The sequence below is a fragment of the Cantharellus anzutake genome, assembly GCF_015039405.1.
Source record: "Cantharellus anzutake strain C23 chromosome Unknown EI90scaffold_43, whole genome shotgun sequence".
Taxonomy (NCBI): Eukaryota; Fungi; Basidiomycota; class Agaricomycetes; order Cantharellales; family Hydnaceae; genus Cantharellus; species Cantharellus anzutake.
The window spans coordinates 627,842-642,570 of NW_024066993.1; the positions used below are offsets into that span (position 1 = coordinate 627,842).

The 14,729-nt window shown below is 49.9% G+C and overlaps 4 protein-coding genes across 4 annotated transcripts; 3 read left to right on the plus strand and 1 right to left on the minus strand.

The window, feature by feature from the left end:
* Positions 1 to 1,715: 1,715 nt before the first annotated feature.
* EI90DRAFT_1858604 (uncharacterized protein) lies at positions 1,716 to 3,587 on the plus strand. Its single transcript, XM_039052277.1, has 10 exons — positions 1,716 to 2,069; positions 2,144 to 2,176; positions 2,239 to 2,255; positions 2,312 to 2,364; positions 2,424 to 2,465; positions 2,515 to 2,541; positions 2,589 to 2,658; positions 2,716 to 2,847; positions 2,900 to 2,931; positions 2,998 to 3,587. Exons 1-10 carry the CDS (start codon positions 1,938 to 1,940, stop codon positions 3,351 to 3,353), a joined length of 894 nt encoding a protein of 297 aa, XP_038913291.1. The 5' UTR covers positions 1,716 to 1,937; the 3' UTR covers positions 3,354 to 3,587.
* A 3,035-nt stretch (positions 3,588 to 6,622) lies between these two features.
* EI90DRAFT_3068908 (Alpha/Beta hydrolase protein) lies at positions 6,623 to 8,136 on the plus strand. The gene is made up of 5 exons (XM_039061122.1): positions 6,623 to 6,705; positions 6,765 to 6,838; positions 6,903 to 7,355; positions 7,409 to 7,587; positions 7,636 to 8,136. Exons 1-5 carry the CDS (start codon positions 6,683 to 6,685, stop codon positions 8,026 to 8,028), a joined length of 1,122 nt encoding a protein of 373 aa, XP_038913292.1. The 5' UTR covers positions 6,623 to 6,682; the 3' UTR covers positions 8,029 to 8,136.
* Positions 8,137 to 8,927: 791 nt separating this feature from the next.
* EI90DRAFT_1859495 (uncharacterized protein) lies at positions 8,928 to 9,708 on the plus strand. Its single transcript, XM_039052278.1, has one exon. It carries the CDS (start codon positions 9,077 to 9,079, stop codon positions 9,623 to 9,625), a length of 549 nt encoding a protein of 182 aa, XP_038913293.1. The 5' UTR covers positions 8,928 to 9,076; the 3' UTR covers positions 9,626 to 9,708.
* A 916-nt stretch (positions 9,709 to 10,624) lies between these two features.
* Positions 10,625 to 11,686, minus strand: EI90DRAFT_3068916 (uncharacterized protein). Its single transcript, XM_039061123.1, has 3 exons — positions 11,609 to 11,686; positions 10,940 to 11,438; positions 10,625 to 10,854 (listed from the first exon to the last, which is right to left on the minus strand). The coding sequence occupies exon 2, from the start codon at positions 11,378 to 11,380 to the stop codon at positions 11,048 to 11,050; it is 333 nt and encodes a 110-aa protein (XP_038913294.1). The 5' UTR covers positions 11,381 to 11,438; positions 11,609 to 11,686; the 3' UTR covers positions 10,625 to 10,854; positions 10,940 to 11,047.
* Positions 11,687 to 14,729: the final 3,043 nt, after the last annotated feature.

Here is a 14,729-nt window from a genome sequence, read left to right on the forward strand (position 1 = left end):
AGTCGATTGAGTGACATCACTTCCTCATCAGATCGATTCCTGGATGACATCGTTACGATTGATTCACTCAATAGTACTAGCCGTCGAGTCACGTTTAATCTTGCAAATCGTTTGTTGGCTACTGCCCCATTTCGTGTTCCATGGTGGCGGTGATTTTTTGACCGGAAACCTTAGTGACAGCGCTGCACACGTACTGATGAGTGTCCATTATCAAACCACCACATGTACGAGCAGAATCTAGGAAGAGAAAAGGCTACGAATAACTGCAAAGGCCACGATCCAACACTAAAGGCTGGTGTCCTGCGGTCACGATACCAAGGGCAGAGAATGCCCAAGAAAAAGTGAAGTACAACACAGGTGCGGAGAGAAGAAGGGAAGGCTGCGAACATGACATGACATTGGGCAGGACTCCAGCCTATATAATAATACAGATGTTGTCAATGTTAACAGCCAAGAACTACGTTTGGAGCTCTCAGCTCAGCTCAGTCGCTTGCCTGCGTTGGTACGTGGCGCATGGAAACCGGAAGGTTCCAAACCCAAACGAGTAAATGAGCCTTTTTCATGGGTCTATCAGTCAACGGAACCGCGCAACCGCTCAGCATCCCCTCCTTTCCGCACACACAACCCCCACCCTTGTTGTTACGTGCTTTTCCAACGGATAAGTATTGCGGGAACTTCAAGTGGTTTGTTCGGTCGCAATCATTGAACCGCTGAATTCTCACCAGAGGCCAAGTAGCAAAGACACAGGGTAGTGCATGGTTGCGATAGTTCGAGTCAATTGTGTAGAAGAGCAATGAACGAAAACGATCGATGCGAGTGTACGCAAGCGCATAGGGGAAGAGGGAGTTTTCGAGTCGAGTGACTGTAAAGAGAGAAGTGACATTAGGTGTTGAGTGCCTTCCGCCAAATGTCCCACATAATCCCTCTTTGATGGCTCCGACAGTCTCGAGATAAACTACTTACTATTCAAACTATGCCCTCATGGACCGAGTGGGACGCTCAAAGCAGAACGGTTGGGATCGGATGCGGGACGTTTGTGCCAGTGTCGCGTGGGGATTTGGCCGACGAACGAAGATGGAAACGAGGAACAAGCGGACAAAATTCTTCCGATTAGATGCGAACGAGTCCTTACCTCAACACCGTAGTTGAGGAAGTCACCAGGCAAGGAAGGTCGCAACTATTGAAACTACGGTGCGTCGTCTAATCGCTAGAGGATGCAGCGTAGGCTCCAAAACGTGCTGTTTTTATAGCGAGAAGATGGGAATGGCACTTTGGGGCATTGATATGACAGAGAAAGAAGGAAAGTGGCTAGGTAGGACGAGGAGACGAAGGGAAACCTGAAATCTCGGTCAGGTGGCGGAGGTGCTTTATGGCGGAGGGGTGCTCTGACGGGACGCGATCTCAATTGGGAGTCATTGAAATATACAGACTCAAGACGACGATTAGTTGTAGATACCTCGTTGGCTCGTTCAGAAGCGAATAAATTATATACTTTGTATCTGCAATAATGCCTGGCGAAGCATCCCCCATGCCCAGAAATGGTGATCTGCTGTCATGATTCCCTTGAGCACAGGTTCTTGCGGCCTACTTATTTTAGAGGTCTTCCGTCTCGTGGGGGGAGGCGATTCAGCGGTGTTTTCCGTCGACGACACTCCGGCTGCCACATGACTGTATTGGAATGTCTTGGCATCAAGCTGCAGTGCAGCGGAATTCATTATTCATTAGTCATCATGAAGGTCTTACGGCATGCAGACAGATGAGGGTGCCTCTGTTATTCCACTAGCAAGGTGTCATTTGAAAGATGGATTACATGAAAGGTCAAATGCTCAGGGGAACTTGTTTCTCGTCCCTTGCCATCGCCCTCTTCTGAGGCTTGAGCTCAGCGGTTGCATCTAGTCCGACCTTTCTTGCGTTGGGTTGCGCGGTAGATTTCAGGAATGTCAGCTCAGGGGCCAGTTGCACGAGCGCCCATGCCTAGGCTTCGAACAATTGGTTCACTTCTCCGCTCGACTTGCATCTTTTTCGTATTTTTCCTAGCTTTTGGAGGGGACAAGGCGTCGGCTCAACATGTACGTATCTTTGTGAACCCGATCTCATATCCGAAGAGTACCAGGTGTATCAGTATTTGATGTCTTCGTGCTAGAGCAATGTGACTTGTCTAAGTAGCTTCGACTGGGTGAGTGGGATGCCATGATGTTCTTTTTGAATGCTGTTCAAGAATACCTTTCGCCTCTCTAGTCGCTAAATACTCAGGGGTGAGCCAATGAAGTCCTCGTTAGCCTCCGCACGTTGGTGATTCAATAATGATTAGGAGGACTCCTTGCAAAGTCGCCTCAGAGCTTCAGGCAGAATGCGCTAGTGGACGTAAGCGTTATATCAGTGTTCCTCCACCCCTGCACTGACTCGCCCTTGACGTTGACTAGGATGGGACATAACGCCACTCCCCACCGGATATCGATATATTGGTAAGCGCACAAGGACTTACATTGATCTTGTGCTCACCGAGTGACAAAGGTCCAACTACGGGACAGGCTTCCTACTGTATGTGTTCCCATCCATGCAGCGACTTCGCTAATGCTCTGTACTAGGCATCTGTGATTCTGTTACGTACCAGCTAATGTCGGCATGTGGAGCATGCCAGAACGAGACGTGGATCACGTACGTCTATCATGAGTGGCTTCGGCCTGCCCACTATGTTTCTCAAGCATACCGTAGGTATCTTGAATGGTCAACGAATTGCGGGAACATCACAACACTGGTAGAGGGGGAATACCAGCCATCCTTGATTCCCCCCGGCACCCTAGTGCCCCGTTGGGCGTATATCAAGCCTTCCGACTTTGCTGGAACGTTAGTGTGTTCTCTCAATTAGTGCTTGCAATTTTTTTCCCGCGATCTCCAGTTTCAACTTATATGCTGCCAAGTCGGCCGGCGGTATGTTCCGCTTCATTATCATTCCCCGCAAGGTACTTATTGAATTGTCGCGAATCGCTCTGGCAGACACACCTGAAAGTTCCCGAGTACCGAGTATAACCTCAAGCCTAGGCCCACGCCCGCCCCCAGGTAGACATTCAAATGCTGGTGCAATCGCGGGAGGTGTAGTCGGTGGTGTGCTTGGCTTCGCCCTGATTGCGGTGTTTGCAGCATGGGTCCTTAGAGGACCAGGCGGCAGTCGTGACAAAGGCGAGAAGCCTCTCCCCATGCGTCCGATGGGTCCGGCCACAAATCCGAACGAGCAACCTGCTTTGGCATATCAAAACCCTTTCCCCGTGCATCATCAAGACCAGTATCCCGACCCGCCCCAATACAGCGGATATCCCACTCCACGGGCCTTATCGCCTATGAAGGCAGCCTGAACCAAGTGTCGATTTACGCCCCCTCGTCATCTATCATGATTCTAGGACGCCGCCGCTGCTCGCTATATTTCCCCGATCGTCGCTGAAAAGGTGTTATTCCATATTTCTCAATGCGCGGTTCTGATTTTTCCAACGCTCAACTTTTCGTCGGACTTGGCGTGATCCGCTCATTTGCGTGGCAAACAAGCCCATAACTTTCCATGCTGCCTTATTCATTGTATTTTTGGGTGATGAATGGACGTATGATGGAAGCCAGCTAGTACTTACTCACCAGTCTGGAGCGACGGCTACAGCTCTTTGAAACGCAATATTATACTGTATGAATGTAATACTACTTGCCTTGGCCGTGAGGGTCCTCATCTGATAGATGACTACCAAGTCGGAGGGCGGTTTATATACATTGATGAAAGTGAACGGGGCAGCTAGAAATGGTGGGAATAGGAAATTGCATGATGGATATGTTTAGAGATGGGGAAGCGATCTTACGATTATTGTAACATAAATAACGGAGCAAGCAACTTACCACAACAGCTGGGTATCAAGAGGGCCGGTGTTATCTACAAGAGTACGGTTTTTGAATCATTAAAACATCGAATGGGGAGCTAGCGGAGATGTTGTGTACCCAATCAGTTGTGTGTACGGACAAGCCAGAAGATCAGTACCTATTTAGGCCCGAAACCCGCTTCTTCCCTCCTCCCAGGCAAGGGAAAAACATAACACTTCGGGTCTCTCCCCATCACACAGACAAGTCCCTCTCTTCGGCTCCAATGCTGGTATATATATATGCAGGTTACCAGCCTGTATATATAGTCTCGATCTCGTTTTGGTTCGCGCTGTGTCTGGCCACCGGAGTGCACCTCAGTTTCTCCTGAGTGTGCATGTGGCATGCCAGAGGCAAACATTCTCCCACATGCGAAATTGATGCGCTGCTCCGAGAACACAAAGACTGCAACCACACTATATGTACTAGCGCGCGCAACCCAACCACCGTAACTACGTTCCAATATTTCTCTTTGAGTTATGTGATTAAGTACGCCAACCGGCACTTTAAAATGAAATCGTCATCACCAACGCACGCCCCAACTTCTTACAAGGGGGATCCAATAGGCGTCCCCTTATTTATGTAATCGCGCCATGTCTTGGGCATAGTCCGCGGAGACACCTCCGGATCATCTGTGTTGGCTCTCCAAATCGGTCTGGATCTTACTTTATGTCGGTCCCACTTTATCGATCACCAATCCTCCTGTTTTTTTGTCTCGACCAGCCGCAAAGCCATCCATGCCCTCCAGAGATCCCAGATTCGACGGCGGCGACATACAAAGCATGGTTGGACTGGGTGAATACTTTTGCACCACTACTTGAGATATGCTACCTTCGTTTGATCGAATCGATTGCGTGGTTGGGACCAGCTGATTGAATTCGTTGTGATGTTTAAAATTTGACATCCTTAGGGCTTGCATGACGTCACGGCGCGCTGTAGAAGCCAAGGACTCGATTAATCAAACGACGAGGTCGATCGGTCCGTACTGCCTCAACTGTGGTAACAAATTGAGGAAACGCCAGTCAGACCTCTAGTCCAGCCAGCCAGTATGATATGTATTGATCCGGATCACCAGTACTTGCGTTGGTGGGTTGGGCATTGGGTCGGGGTTGGGCATTGAGCGGGGGTTGGGCATTTGGGTTGGGTTGGGTTGGTTCCACCGTTGAGTCAATTCCGTCCAGAACTCGGTCTCTGCTGGGCTTTAATCTCACACCTACACCCACTTCAACCAGCCACTGCTAGCGCTATCCATGACAGGCTCCAGCAATGTACGACCAGTGAAGTCACAAAGCCACGCCACAGTCACTTATGCAAGCTCATGTGCAAACGCACACATGATCCTACCTCCAGTTACCAAATCGCCGCCTGCCACGAGATTGGTTTTTCAAGTATTCGTTCCCTGGCCCAGTGCCATGAATATTATTACGTTTCGCCTTGATGCAAAAGGGTGGTCATAGAGGGAGAGACTCCACACTTTTTCAATCCAAATTGTTGTGCGAATACTCTTCAAACCACCAGGCAGTACAGGCGCATCTTTCTTTGACTTTCGTACCCATATGGGCGTAACGTGATTACATAGAGCTCAAAGACGTGCTTTTTTTGGCCGGTGTTGACGGGGGATAGGCTGAGATCAATAAAGACAGTCCAATCCACTATAGATCCCGCATCGCGCCATCCGTCCTTGCAGGTCAAGTGTTCGCAACTCATAGCGTTGCATGTCAATGGCACCCATTCCTTTCCCCTTTGGAGAGGAGACGCTGGTCTGAAGCGGATATTTGCACCAGAATGCCGTTTCTTTCCCATGAGGTCCGGTGAAAAGGTCGGATACGATGTCAATACAGAAGATCAAGACCAAGACCATCAGCAATCGTAGTGTGGCGGATCAATCAGAGAATTCCCAGAACCGCCTGTGATCCTATAAGCTCAAGGAAGAACCGTTTGCGACAGCGGACGATTCCAAAACCAAATAGAGAGTTGTATGATCGCTCGTTCGTCTTCAAATGTGGAAATTTCGTCGTGGAGACCAGAACGAGCGCTGGGGGTGATCCAGTAGGAGGCGCTCAGAGGAGATACGGTATCCACACCACGTTGACAAAAGAACTGTAGGGCTTGGGTTGTCTGAAAGCTAGAGTAGTGCGAGTCTTCAAGAGATTAGCGACCAAATATCTCTCCCAAAAATTACCCAAGCGCCGATGTGCTGACAGCAGGGGAGCAAATGTGATGTACTGGTGAATCTGTCATCTTTGGTGAGATAGACGCCGTTCCTCCCCTATCATGGACTGCATCTTGTGCCGCAATGTCCATCCATCGGCGTTCACAAGCCCAACGACTTGGCAGTCAGCCATAAAGAGGAGCGACACACCTTTGTTTCGTCATCTAATTTCCCAGAAACGTCTTATAACCACGAAACCCTGACAACCTCATGTCGTAGCATGTCTATCTTTCACGAGAGAGGGAGGGTTGTCCACGAACTTCGTGTAGGGGATCGAAACGAATATCCGAGACCCACCCACTCATTAGCCGATTCTTGCACAAACCAAGACACGCACGCCTGTAGGCAGGACTCCAGTAGCGCGCCTGGGCAGACGCACAGCATGCGCGAACTATCGCGCTCCCTCCACACCGGAGGGGAAAGGATAACCGCCGTGGTCTTGCTTTTTCTCACGGTCCTTCCCTCGTGGACAAAATGCCTGCAAGCTCAAATAGTCCAAATGAAGACATCCTTCAAAGAGCCCATCGCTTCCTCTTCTACTTTGGAGCTTTGTATGTGGTCGTTGTGTCCCTTGTCATGGTTCCCACCGTTCAGTCGAAGTCAGTCGTGGCACGTTGCTCGCTTGGAGGATCCGTCTCACTGAAGCTGTCCTGTTCAGCATACTGTATATGCATAGAGTGCGGTGGCCGTTATTCGCCAAATATGACATCCCCCATAAATATGGGCTAGCCCGTCAGTTGCTCAATAGTGCACCGACATGCGAGGGCTCATAGCTGTCGCTTATTGTCTTCCACAGCCTATAGTACCGTAAATCTCAACATATCCACCTCGGACAATGTCCGTCTTGGTGCTTGGTTCATCGTGTCTGATTCCTATTATCAACATACCTCCAAGGTGAAGGGCCGACGTCCAAACCGACCCCTGTCTCTGCCGGAACTGACAACAGCAATGAGCCGCTACCCAACGGTGCTCTTTTTCCATGGGAATGCTGCGGATCGAGCAGTGGCATACCGTGTCTCGCTTTACTCGCAACTATCGAATCGTCTAGGAGCGAATGTCTTGGTCATCGATTATAGAGGCTTCGGAAATTCCGACGGAACGCCCACTGAAGCTGGACTGGCCAAGGATGCAAAAGCTGCTTGGGATTGGCTCGTCACCTACGGTGCCTCGCCGTCTAGTATCTTAATTATGGGGCATAGCCTGGGGGCTTCTGTGGCCACCATGCTTGCATCGGAACTATCCAGCAGAGGTGTGATATTTTTGCTAAACTATGTCCAGGTCATGGAGCTGAATTGTTGACAGGGATTCGGCCTAGGGGTGTGACGCTCGTAGCCCCTTTCACTGATACCCAAACCATAGCGAGGACATACACTCTTGGGGGCGTCATCCCCTTGTTCCGGCCACTGAGTGTCTTCCCTTATGTGCTGGAAATGGTAGTTTCTCTCATTGCTGAGATGCATGATACAAAGTCGAGGATAAACGTGAGTACAATTTCTTAAAATAATAAATGCATGCTTCATTGTCTCTAGTCAATCCAAGCTCCTATCCTATTGGTACATTGTCGCAAGGATCCCACAATTCCTTCTGCACATTCAAGGGACCTCTTTGAAACGCTGCTGGATCCGCTGCTTCCACCCCTACCACCCACTCCAGAAGGGTTCGCCCGATCCAAACTGCCGCGGGAACACTCCAAGCATCTAAACGAAGCTATCGCACGGCGTAACCAAAGTCGCGCGGGGACTGTCACTGAAAGCACCATAGGAGGTTTCGCATCCCATGTCGCTGAGTTTGATCGAGGTGAGAGGGGTCGTGGAGGAAAGGTCAAATTGGTGGAGACACTATATGGTGGACATACAAATATTGTGGGAGCAAGTGGAGTTATTGACCTTATTGGAGAATTTTTTGACATCTGGCGAACGTAATCAAGCGCTGCTACCCAACTATAGGCACTGTAATTTATGACCATTCGTTAGCGGGGTTCTAGCTGTACTGAAATTTTGTGTCTATTGATTGGTGTTGCATTGTGCCGGTGTTTCGGCGCAGCCCGCCATCCCGGATGGCCCCTCGCATATCACTGAGCTCCACCCATAAATCCGCAAAGCCATGTGCATCAGTCGCTCCAAGTGCGGATCTCAAATCTCGGCTGCAGCTAATGTTGTGTAACAGCAGGCTGCCGGACGCATTATTGGCTGATGGTTGGGTGATGGCACGTTCCGCATTGTCCGTTCCACTGTCCTTGAGTTTGCCTTCATGCCATGTCAATGATGCTATCGATCTCGATTTCTCAGTGCAGTGATGCCCGGAGCTTAACGTCGCTCATGTGTTCGGCACCCCCTTCTATATATGCCTTCCTCTGCCTCGTGCCCATGTGACAACGGTATTCCCCAGCAACCAATAGCGTCATCGGATCTCTGATAACTGTTCATACTATGCCAGCCATTAATGACATCAGCTTCATAGCGCCCATCGGCAGCTGTCTGAATGCCCCATGCTTAATTTACTCCTGAACCCCATGCCAGTGTTGGGATCATAAAACTGTACTAGCTGGGTCTAACTGGAAGATGAAGGCCTGCGCCACAGGGGATAATTCCTTCTTGCTTGGTGGGGGGCGCACCCAGTGTTAATACTTTGTGAAAGCATTGCACTCCCTTAATACCCGACAGTCTCAACATAGCCAGCTGTACATCAAAACGAACGAAAAGATGGGCGACTCAGAGCGCCCAAAGCTCACGAGCTTTTATTGAACACGTCCTGCACCGCCGCCGATGCTCATCTACGATGAGCAGAAAAACAAAAGAGCATCGGGAGGAAGATGCATATTAGTGCTGAAGTAATTATAGATTTGTTCTGCAAGCCCTTTCATCGGAGCCAAGAACAGAGCGCACATCTACGCGGCAGAATTCACAGCCTCCCATGTTCAGTTAGCCTACATACGAAGGATTCCCAGCTCGGCAGTGCGGCTCGGTTGATATGGACCATGCAGTGGAGACTCGTTGGTGCAAACGAAATGTAAATACGTGTTTCGAGATCGCGTTTCAGCAAGTACCAACATTGGATCCGATCAGAGAACTGATGCCAAAGCCGAAGCGATCAAGCGCCCAAGTAATGTTTGACGCCAGGTGCACATTGACTAAACAAGTGAATTCGTGGAGTTTGCCGACTGAACAGGTTACAACTCTCTCTCATGATTGTCACGCCGTTTTACCCCCGACCCGCTCTCCTCGGTGCTCCGGGCCGTTCATCTTGGTCCTCTGTGTTGATATCCTGTCGGATTTTATCAAACTACCTCGGGAAGAGAAGTGCAGCTCATGTGCCAACAAGTCGTGTCGGATGCTGGTCAATTCAAGGGCGATAGTGCAATTCGACATACGAATTGCGTCTGACTTACAGAAGTGCGCCCACAACTTGGGGCTTGCATCAAATATGCGCCCCATCCCCTCTCATCCTGAGGCTAGGAACAGTCTATATGACCACCTCCCCGCTAGTTCCTGGTGGGGATACGCGCACTTCAGCTCATGATGAGTGCTGCGCTTCAGGCCCCAATTCCTTTTTTCACGGTACCCATCCCGATGGGTAAAATTCCGTATTGCCTCCCTAACAATTGTTTAGGGAGGAGCGGCCTTTATTGGCCTGGGATCTGTTGACCCCAACACTTCCCCAGACGTAGTGTTACATTGACTAAGATATGGGAGAAGGTTCTGGTCCGAGGATGGTCACCTGCGGAGGCTGTGGCTGTGCATGCATTCGTGCTGTTCTGTTACGCCTAGCTGATTGCCGGCTCCTGTACACCTTCAACCAGGCGATAGGCCCGATGGCTCTGGTTTGCACCACGAGTTTTGGGCTGGATAAGGTGGTCCAGTCCTTGACGCTCTCTGGACGCCTTGGTCTGGATGTCTTGAGTCCCCGGCCCCGCTTCCCTCCCATATATCTGTTCAGGGGATCGCTTTCAAGATTTTCCGGCTCAAATATTACCTGAGTTTGGGATGCACCTCACCGAGAGCCAGTAGGCTCTTCCGGCATTCTTTACAGCGTCCAACATAGGCATTGAAGCAGGCTAGACGTGCGCAAGATACACTAGTATCACCTGAACCATTGTAGACCAATATGATGTTCAGTAGAGGGCTTTCATCAGCCTTCAAGCGATTGACATGAGGACAGAGCCAAGAGTAAACAATCTCGTGGAACTTATGGCGATTACTGTTCTTAAAGTTGTACGCAGATTACTCTCGCTCTCCCGTCGATTTTCCCGAGAGGCTTCTGAACACCCCTACTGATGCGCCCAACTCTACTTCGCCTTCCGTAGTAGGTGGCACAACCTCCACATTACCATGACCTCATGGCATCTTTCTTAGTGCCCCGTTCACTTACCTATCAAATCCCGAGTACACTTCGTCGGCAAGCGCAAACTTCGCCGGTCTAATATCATGGCTGGCCCCGGAGCCGATCTGGAAGGAAGACAACCCAAGATCTGGTCAGGTCTCACATGCGAGAGGGATCATAGCAAGCATTGGGGAACTTCGATCACATTATCTTTGGCTCGGTGTCTCAGCATTGTCGCTATCTCTAGGTCCCCTTACGTAAAAGGTAAACCAGGAATTGTCTATGGCTCCTTTCGGATGTGGGTGTCGAGTTATCTGAGAAAAGGCTATCGGCTGCTTCCACTCCGTTTGCATACTCGCATCCCTCATTTCTTTGCATTGTACGTGTGCACTTCCAGGGTTGCATGCAGCGAATTCGTCATACGTCCTCTGTACTGATTGAAACTTCCTAGTTGTTGGACATGTCAAAACTTACGGACCCTGGCTTCTATTGTAATATCACTATTATACGTACAGGCGGATTCTGAGATGGGAAAGCGGAGCAATATTATCAAAAGAAGATAGTTGATAAGGAAGTAGAGCGCGGGCGCCTTGAGAGGTGTTGCAAGCATTGCGTATGTTGTCAGCAGCCGATCGTTCGTACCATACCGGATACCGAAGGAACGGACGAGGTGTGTTGCCGATAGTATTCTTGGACACAACCGGTTGGCTCGAATTTGGATGGAACGAGGTGGGGAGTGTGGAAGAATCGTCGAGCGGGATCAAAGAGTCCGCCTGACAACTGGTGGACTAGTGGAGGTGGGTAATAGTTCACTTGTGCTCGGTTAACATATGCACAGAAGCGCGTGGACGCCCGGAGGGAAAATGGTGTTGCGCTCGGCTCCAAACCCGAAATGATACGCGGGTTCTCCCATGCTACTATAAGATTGGAAACGAGCAATACACACCACACCATCCCCTTTCCACGCTCACAACCCCGGCTTGCCTCCCTGTTTTTGGTTAGTTGGATAAATCTGATCCGCCGATAAACAGGCAGACGTGGTGGTGGGTGTAGGGCCCGGGGCATAGGATGGCGCATGGTCGAGATCGAATTGGAGCGAACGGGAGATCAAGCCCAGTGATGGAAATAGGTAGGAGGCGAATGAGGACGGCGACTCCACGAATCGATCGGGAAGCGACTTACGAGCTTGCTAATGGGAAGTGTCAGTTCCCACTGATGGATAGGACGCGGCGGAAATGATAAGCGAAGTGAGTAACATTAGACAGGGAAATGAGACGAGGAACGACGAGACCCAGACACCGGGAGGTTGCGCCGCCTATCCTTCCCCCTTGGTTCATCGAACTGGGTGCAAGACTCCCAGTGCCAGCCGGCGTGCATCGTTCATCGCCGCCGAACAAGCAACCTCACTTACGTGGAGTCCAGAGTAAGGAGGTCGATTCTGCCGGAAAATGCTATGCTCAGCAATTCAAGAACGGTGAGTGTCGAGTAAAAGGACTTACGGAACTACTGACGCAACAATATCCTCCAGGGATTCTTTTACTAGCGCTGCTGGTCTGTGAACATCCGGCTACATGAATCCCCGTCGTACAGCAGTTATTAGACCGTCAAAGTCATGAAAGGAAAACACCAAAGGAAGTGAAGGGAGTGGAGATGCAAAGTTGCGAACAGTTACAGCAGAGCAGAATCCCCGGTCGTCCAAATCAATCGCGCGAAAGGAACGTGACAAGCGTGAGCAAAGGTGCAAGAGAAGAAGAGGGGGTCAGCGAATTGAGTGATTGGTTGGTTGTCTGGGGGGCGAAGGGAGGATTGTGGACTGCGTACCCTGCGCCACATGTCCCACAACACTCCTCGTTTCATCTTCTTGGCTGCCTCATCCCAGTACGTCACCCTCCATCCGATCTATGCCCAGGTGCAACGGACACACGATCCGTGCAGGCAACATTGAATGGTCGAGACCAAAGGGGCGCGACATTTGCATGGTTGGCCAACGAATGAAGGGTGGATTGGGAAGAAAATTAATGGCGATTAGTCCAGCACTTGAAGCTTCCTATCAAAGACGATATACTCACTTCGACCCCGTAGTTCGCCAGGTCGTCGGGATGGGAAGGTTGGAGTGGTGGGGTCATTATTATTTTGCGATGGAGGGTCGGTCGAACGCAATTATAAGCGTTTCGCGTACCCCTTCATCAGGGCAGCAGCCTGACGTCGGAAATTAAGTGCACTTGTCAATAACGCAGAATTTCATTTATTTTTATTTTTTCCCATCACGTATGTAACAAACCAGAGGATTGGTGCTCTTATTTCTCCCACGCAAAGGAGAAACGACGTGCATTGGACCCGGCCTTTGCTAGCTAAGTGTGTCGTGGCGGCCCTCGATGCAATCTACCACACTTAATGCATGAGATCGCATTTTCGTTTGTACAATGTCGACTTCTTTACTGAGACAGAATGGCCAACTCCGTCCGGTGACGCGAGAACAATGCGCTGTTTCGAGAATACAAACGGAGTGATCTGAACATCAACGCCTCCCAGTTGATTGCGCCTCACAAGATAAGGCACGTCCTATGTATTTGCCAATTGAGTGATGATCAGTACCAAGTTTAGTATCGCGATATTCATGCGGTCACACTGACGGTTCTCTATCGTCGATCATCCTATCGGGAAATTTGGACAGTTGGCTTTCAGGGATGGGATCCTGTGGCTGGTCGGAACAATGCGATATGTAGCATTTGCCTCTTTGAGCTTCACAGTGACGTTTTCCGTAGCACCACAGTCAGGCGCGTTCTACGTCTTCGACGTCTAGACCTCCTGGAATGGTTCGTCCTTGATACCTGCTGGAAAGGCTGCTAGCTCTGAAACACGCAAGTCACGACTCTCGACTGCTATAGTCTCAGTGCGCCTCTCAAACTCCCAGGCGGCACTACGGGAGCTGTAAGAATACTATAGGGCTAGACAAGTCCTCTCAAGAGACAGGCTACTAGCTTTTATTGGAATCTTCTCAACCGAATTACAGCCATCGCTTAGCCTCTTTGTTGATTTGCCATACCTATCAACTCATCCTCGTTTGCCGCCCACTTTGAGCTAGAAACATCAAGAATCTCCAAGAGCCCATACGTAGAATGTCTCAGCCAAAGATTTGCGCTTTGCACCCGAAGTTGGACGGTAGTTTCGAAATGAAATCAACGATGTATCTTCGTACGACGTAAAGCATATATAACGCCCGTGCGCTACTATTTTCTGTTTCCAAAACGAATCATGAATCGTGGCTGGTCCGATTTGAGCCATTTGCACTTCACCTCAGTTCCCATCAATTGCCCCATCTCGAATCGTATATTCCCCAAAACGGTAGTAGTTATAGGCACAGTCCGTGGTGGGACTTCGCGTACGTCCCACCTGAAAAACCGTTGACGTTGATCGGGTCAAGCCTGAAACCATCTTGCTTTCAACCGGCTCTACCTTGTCCCCCATGAAAACTCTTCATTCGACCTGCTGATCAATTATTCATACACGTTGTTGCGGATCTGATGTCTAAGATATACAAAGCTTGCTCAGATATGATGAACAGTCATCGTATCGCATGAACAACATTACCTCTGATTGACCCGAGCTCGTTTACGTGTGAATAAAAGAATCTGACCAGCCGATTATTGATCAAGAGGTGGATTTAGAAAACATGTCTTCTCCAGGGGGCAAGATTTCGCATCACCAACGCTGAGCTCATCGTGTGCTTGGGCCTACATATGTCAAGTCCCAGACTCCCGAATCCAGGTGATGTTGCCTTGTACTGACGTGATAGGGCCCTAAGATCATTAGGTGACAACTCGATCTATCTGCGGACTCTCCGGATTGAACGCCCCAAATACCATCCCGTCAATCAATGTTGGTCAAACCTAGTCAGTTACAACGCATAACTTGGGTACCAAATCGCCACCATCGTGCCACGATAGGCATTTCCATCAAATAAATGGCGTTTTGCGCAGATCGGCCGCGGAAGCACGTACCAATTCGGTGTATTCCGAGGAAAGACATGCCAGGGCTCTTTGGTGTCCGATCAGCGTTATATGCTGCATCAATATTGCTGCATGTTGTTTGCACTTCCTAACCGGGTGAGAGTATTACGTCTTTCCAGCGCACAGCCTCACAAGGCTTCCGAATGTACAGGACACGAGCATGGATCTCCTACTTGGAGTCCAAATCGAGTTACAGTAAGTGTATATACCACCCTCGTGAGTCGTGATTGCTTTTCAGCCAGCGTTATTGGCGGGCAGGCCCGATTGGTGATGACGAATTCGAAATAGCCAAT

Coding starts and splice junctions, on each gene's coding strand:
- EI90DRAFT_3068908 (XM_039061122.1), top strand. CDS start 6,683: ATGGTTCCCACCGTTCAGTCGAA. Junction 6,706..6,764: donor GTTCCCACCGTTCAGTCGAA/GTCAGTCGTGGC, acceptor TGTCCTGTTCAG/CATACTGTATATGCATAGAG. Junction 7,588..7,635: donor ATACAAAGTCGAGGATAAAC/GTGAGTACAATT, acceptor CATTGTCTCTAG/TCAATCCAAGCTCCTATCCT.
- EI90DRAFT_1858604 (XM_039052277.1), top strand. CDS start 1,938: ATGTCAGCTCAGGGGCCAGTTGCACGAGCGCCCATGCCTAGGCTTCGA. Junction 2,659..2,715: donor CAGAACGAGACGTGGATCAC/GTACGTCTATCA, acceptor AGCATACCGTAG/GTATCTTGAATGGTCAACGA. Junction 2,932..2,997: donor TGCTGCCAAGTCGGCCGGCG/GTATGTTCCGCT, acceptor TCGCTCTGGCAG/ACACACCTGAAAGTTCCCGA.
- EI90DRAFT_3068916 (XM_039061123.1), bottom strand. CDS start 11,380: ATGGTGTGGTGTGTATTGCTCGTTTCCAATCTTATAGTAGCATGGGAG.
- EI90DRAFT_1859495 (XM_039052278.1), top strand. CDS start 9,077: ATGGACCATGCAGTGGAGACTCGTTGGTGCAAACGAAATGTAAATACG.